This window comes from Anopheles ziemanni, chromosome 3, assembly GCF_943734765.1.
Source record: "Anopheles ziemanni chromosome 3, idAnoZiCoDA_A2_x.2, whole genome shotgun sequence".
NCBI classification, from domain to species: Eukaryota; Metazoa; Arthropoda; class Insecta; order Diptera; family Culicidae; genus Anopheles; species Anopheles ziemanni.
In genome coordinates, this window is record NC_080706.1 from 90,378,799 (window position 1) to 90,384,748 (window position 5,950).

Genomic DNA, 5,950 nt, shown 5'->3' on the forward strand with positions numbered 1-5,950 from the left:
TCAAGAGGGATTCCTTACTGCCGAATAGTCCCTTAAGTGTGGTTACGGTCTCGGCGAAGGTGTGGTCGCGGGGAGCGCGAGGGAGTATGAAACTCGTGAAGCGATTATGTTCGGCGGTGCCCAGCTTCCTCTCCAAAAGACGCACTTTTGCTGAATCGCTTAAACGGCAAGCGTCGCGATCGAAAAGGTCTTCGTAGCGGTCGTACCACGCTCCGAAAGTGATACCCGCCTCCGCGTCGTGATGGAATTCGGTGATGCTCTCCGCGAGTGCGTTCAAAATTATCTCCGGATCATTCGGCTCACGCTGGCTATCCGCTTGCTTTGCCATTGGCACTTGTTGTAGCATATTGGCCATCCATTGTTGCTGCTGAGATATTTGTTGCTGCAACAATTGCATCATTTGCAATATTATTCCGTTATCGCTGCTTGAGGACGCCGACCCGAGCTGTGGGAGCGATGGCGGCGCTGATGGATTTTGCGATGGCGCCGGGTGATGATGCTGCTCGGGCGTTGCCTCCGGGAGCGTATGCGGCATTGTGCCGTTTGGTGATGGCTGAAGCACGGACGATGCGGATGCGAACATTCCGGAGGATCTGCGCTGTTCGTCCGTGTGTTGTTCTGCTGCGTTGTTCATGTACAGCGACGATCGTCTTTTTTTTAACACTTTCGTCGTGAAAGTTAAAAAAAATAAATAGTTCAATAAATAATCAACCGTTCACGAACACTAAACACGATTAAACGGGGTTCAATCCACTCGTATCCTCGTCGCCACTTTTATATTTTTGGGTGTAAAAACACTTTATTCCTAAATGGACGTTTAGACAAATAACAAATTAAAATTATTGATCCCGTTACGCTACACATGTCCGAACGCACCGGAGGTCATGTAGCCAGAGAGCGAGGCCAACGCTTCGGCCCGTCAGGTACGGCGATCTATTTGTGATCCCGATCGTGGCATCACCCGAAGATGGAACTCATCTACGGAGAGCCCGGGTTCACGCTGCATCTTACTGGCGTATAACAGAAAGGATTGCAAAAGGATAGATGTAAAATCCATGAAGATAAAGTATTTTATGATTTGTATGTCAACGTCAACAAAATTGAATCACTGGATAACTTTATTTATAAATTAAGGTTTAAGCCCATCTTATTTATTAGAGGCAGAGATCTCTTCGGGATTTCTCCCATTCAAGACTGGCTGATGAACATCCTTTTTCTGGTTAATCGAACACCTTTTGTTTGTTTAGGATGATCCTAAAATAAACTCTTATCTCCACAAGCCTGCTTTATTGCACCCTCAAAGAGGTTACAACTAAATTTATAGCGGCCTTTTGGTGGCCATTGCCTTCGCGAGCGTGGTACGTGCGTGCGATCGATCGATTCACCTTCATCAGTACGACCGGTGGAACAAGTTTTCCACACGAGCCCTCCCCCTCCCCCCCCCCCCTCGCTTCGCACCGGATAGGAAGGATTTACGGTTAGCGAATTTATCCAAATATACATTGTGCATTTGTTTTCGGCAACGGTCATGGCAAACTATTATAAATTCTACAATCGTTTATCGAGTCTGGTATTATCGAAAACTAAATTGTCATATCGATTGAAATCAAGGAGCATTATTATCATTATGGGTGGACAGAACCCTATGCCATGAAAATTTCATTGATTAAATATAAGATGATACTTCGAAATATTATGAAGCGCCGCAATAATATGACAAAATATTGCGACACAAATGTTTTGGAAAATAATTCTTAATTCATTAAACGACCCGAATTTGCTCTAAATACGTATTAAAACGACTAGATTTTTTTTTCCATGATACAAAAAGCGTTTTCAGGTCTTAAAATAATTAATTATGCATATGAAAAGCCTCAATAAAACCAATTTGATTTAACACACCCAAATTAAAACATTGATAAAACTTGGTAAAGTCTATTAGGTTTTGAAAATGTTACTTGGGTTTCGATTAGAAGGGACCGATTTAAGATAAAATCCACATAACGTTATTCGAGTTTTGTAGGCGGATGACTAAGCTAGGCAAGATCGGGTGTATGTGTCTTGCAATAGCAACGCTGACTGGCTCGTTGATAAGAATGTTGTAAACAAATGTTGTGTTCTACTCACAGAGTTCAATTCGATATCACTTGGTGTGGTTGCACTTAGCAAGTTTTCTAAGCCGCTTGTGTAACAAAAACAGTAGAGAGTCCAAGTTAAACGGTTGGATCGACAGTGTAGAATCGATTTAGGTAAACATTCCTTTGCGATTGTTGTGCAAGTATAAGTTAAAATTTATTCAAAGTGATCAAGGTGAACTATAGGTCTTCTGTCTGACACTGTTCTTTTCCTCTTTGATATCTGTTGTTAATCACTTGGTAAGTTATCCTACATCTCTAGATCGGAGCATAGAAAGAGATGTAGTTTGCCCTTTTTGTGTAGGGAAAGTTCAGTTATTTACAACACAAGACAACTGATAAGCAACACCACCACCAGAAGGATTGCGGAACACTCGATTAGTAGTAAACCTTTTTCTTTAGAACATAGCTCGAGCATAGTTAGTCGACATTTGCTACAAGGGTGGGGCATTTCGAAGCATTTTCACAGATGTTGGAGTTTGATGAAGATGATTTTTCGTTTGCTCATGTTTCTATTTGTATTTTTAACCCTGACATTTAATTCCATACACAGATCTTTGAGAATCACTAGCTTCTAGTGGGAAGATCCATGAACCACTTCTCTGGGACCCTATCATTTATCAGCCATCGCTATTATGTAGTCAACAACGACCTTCCGGTTAATCATAGCTTCCCGTTTCTGGCCCTGTTCCAGGCAGAACCAAGAATTCGACGAACCTAGACGAGGCTGATGAGATTGAAAGCAGTCGTTCAACTGCTAAAGGAGGGAGAGAACAGATTTGTATGCCGCGAAGTCAGGCCGTGACGACAAGGAACGTCGTGGCTGACGCACATCCTAGGAACGTCGGAGGCTGAGTGACGCATCTAAACTGTCGTGGTGAGCCTTCTTTGGAGGGAATAGGTTCGCTGATGGAAATCGATGATGGCCTCACTTCGAACGAGTCCGAGATGGACCAAGCGGGCGGATCGATGTGCCCAAAGCCGGACGACACGCTGTACCCGAGCCTGATCGGCGTCGAGCTGGCCGTACCGGAGTGGGAAGCAACCGGGACGGCGCTCATCCTGTCACTCATCATCGTCGCCACGATCGTCGGCAACGTCCTGGTGATACTGAGCGTGTTCACCTACAGGCCGCTCCGGATCGTGCAGAACTTTTTCATCGTGTCGCTGGCGGTGGCCGACCTGACGGTGGCCATCCTCGTGCTGCCCCTGAACGTCGCCTACTCGCTGCTCGGTCGCTGGGAGTTCGGCGTGGGCGTGTGCAAGCTGTGGCTCACCTCGGACGTGCTCTGCTGCACCGCGTCCATCCTCAACCTATGCGCCATCGCCCTCGATCGCTACTGGGCCATCACGGATCCGCTCAACTACGCCCTGAAGCGAACTCTGGAGCGTGTGCTGGCACTGATAGCCGGCGTTTGGGTTCTGTCACTTGTCATCAGTTCGGCACAGCTCGTGGGCTGGAACGGTTGGTCGGAGGAGAGGTTTCGGAGCGGCTTTTCATGCCAGCTAACGAACAACCCGAGCTACGTGATCCTCTCGTCATTCGTTTCGTTCTTCATCCCGCTCGCCATCATGACGATCGTGTACCTCAGAATCTACATCGCCACCCGGCGTCGGTTGCGTGGGCGAGCACGAGGCTACCTGATTAACTCCATCGGGAGGGTAGGGGCGGGTGCGGAGGTCAAGCAGCAACACCACGAGCCACACCGGAAACACCGAGAGTCGATCAGTAGCGAAACAAACGAACTCAACGAACACATCACGGAACATGGAGAAGGGGAGCAGAAGGCCTGTAGGGTGCCCATGAGGAGGTTAAGGGCGTTCTTTGGACGGATGTTGGATGGGTGGGAAGTGGACGGGAAGAAAATTCGCCGGACGTCGGACGGAACATCGAACGACGAAGACGGCACTCACCGATTGGGGGCGCTGCAGCATCGCGAGGACGACTCTGTGACGGAAGACACGGGGACGGGGGAGATTACACGGGTCACACAGGTGGAGGCCAGCTCGGTGTCAGTAGCACCCGCCCCCCTCCAGCAGCCGTCCCGTCAGCCGGGCGGCATCAATCAGTTCGTTGAGGAGAGGCAGAAGATCTCGCTGTCGAAGGAGCGACGGGCGGCGCGCATTCTCGGCATCATCATCGGCGTGTTCGTCGTCTGCTGGCTGCCGTTCTTCCTGATGTACATCATCCTGACCTTCTGCCCGGCCTGCTGCCCCACGTACAAGTTAACCAACTTCATTACCTGGCTCGGCTACATCAACTCCGCGCTCAATCCCATCATTTATACCATCTTCAATCTGGACTTTCGACGAGCGTTCAAGCGACTGCTCGGTATCAAACCATAAGATGGAGAGTGGGGGGAATCCTTGAGAAAACCTAGCCACCATTATGGACAGCATAAAAAACGAGGTAAGAAGAAGATAAGAACAGAAAAATCAAACAATTTCGATCGCTTACAAACTTTTCTAGTTTTTCTCCAAGAGCTCTGGCTTAACACTAGGCTTACGGACGAATCTGACGTCAAATTCTGGAGAGGATCAACCCGATCTGAACCACGACTTGGATCGGGTTCGCCAGCGGATTGTGGACTTCCTCAACCGTTAGTGCCCGGCGTGGCAGGGTTCTTCAAGAAACCGTGAGTTTACGAGCACCGTTGGCCGGTTGTGCAAAGATGGCGTTACTAGCAATGAGTCAACCGGAGTAGAGGCTTCGATTCCTTACGATCAGTTACCTTCCCTCCAGATAATAATGACACTCAACTTAATGTTAATTAAGGATGAAGAATTGTGGCAACAGTTTAAGGGAATAATAAATGTAAGAATGTAAGAATAATAAATGATGAAAGGGAATAATAAATGTCTCGATGCCTTAGGAGATATGTAAGCCTTCATTACAACTCTGGTTTCGTTCACGTAGTAAACTTCTACTATACAAAATAGAAGTGCTGAAGGAACCACGGTCATGGAACCACGTTGCGATGGATTTGTCATCATATTTGGTTGGGTGATTTGCAAAGATAAGTGAAAAATAAACAACCCATTTTTTTTGCTGCCTCGATTGTTTTTGCTGCAGATATAAGAACGATGATTAAATGATTTCTATTTATACTTATGACTCCGTATTTATTTGGTTTGCGTCAATTTCAACTCATATCTTCCGCACTGTTTTATGTTTCTTTCTTACGCTCCGCCAACTTTACTTGCGTGTAGAGGACTGAACAGTTATCGACGAACAGCTTCCAGATACCCAGTGATAAAGCATGTAGGCATGATTTGAAGGTAAGAATTAGCGTTTTTACTTTTTCTTTAATCGATATATTCTTGCACACTCTATGAGCATCAAAATCGAATCACAACAATGAGAATTGTTTGAATTGTATCGAAACAGAAACATTGAAAAGTAGCATAAATATGTGCCAACGCCGCCACTGCCCTTCCTTCTGTCCATTTATTTTTTCTCGTTAGCGTAACGCACAATTGGCGTCTTTCGACTTCTTCCTTCGATCCAATTGCGTTCTCCGTGCGTTTTGTATTCGAAAAACGTGGTAAATGGTTGTAAAAGTAAATTTTGCACGTGCGAGAGTGAGTGTGTTTGAGTACGAGTGAGATTGAGAAGGGTGATTTAAAATGTTTCATCGCTTCTTAAAATATCAACATTCAGACGTGTTTTATATATTTCATTTTTGTTGATTCTTTTCGTTTGCTTCGGGTACAATTTTCTTGATGATCTCCAGAGTTTTTGCTACATCTATCTGTTTGGTGATTATTTATTAGCCATTGCTGAGTGTTGTTAGTACACTTTCTTAGACATTTCA

At 45.9% G+C, this 5,950-nt stretch overlaps 1 protein-coding gene across 1 annotated transcript; it reads left to right on the top strand.

Moving 5' to 3' along the window:
- The first annotated feature begins 3,083 nt into the window (after positions 1-3,083).
- LOC131285793 (probable G-protein coupled receptor No18) lies at positions 3,084-4,481 on the top strand. The gene is made up of 2 exons (XM_058314648.1): positions 3,084-3,927; positions 3,988-4,481. Exons 1-2 carry the CDS (start codon positions 3,084-3,086, stop codon positions 4,479-4,481), a joined length of 1,338 nt encoding a protein of 445 aa, XP_058170631.1.
- The last annotated feature ends 1,469 nt before the right edge of the window (positions 4,482-5,950 follow it).

What these genes read in the sequence shown, in the direction of transcription:
- LOC131285793 (XM_058314648.1), top strand. Translation starts at nt 3,084, where the DNA reads ATGGACCAAGCGGGCGGATCGATGTGCCCAAAGCCGGACGACACGCTG. An exon ending in AGAAGGGGAGCAGAAGGCCT is followed by an intron (nt 3,928 to 3,987) that starts GTAGGGTGCCCA and finishes ATGGGTGGGAAG; the next exon opens with TGGACGGGAAGAAAATTCGC.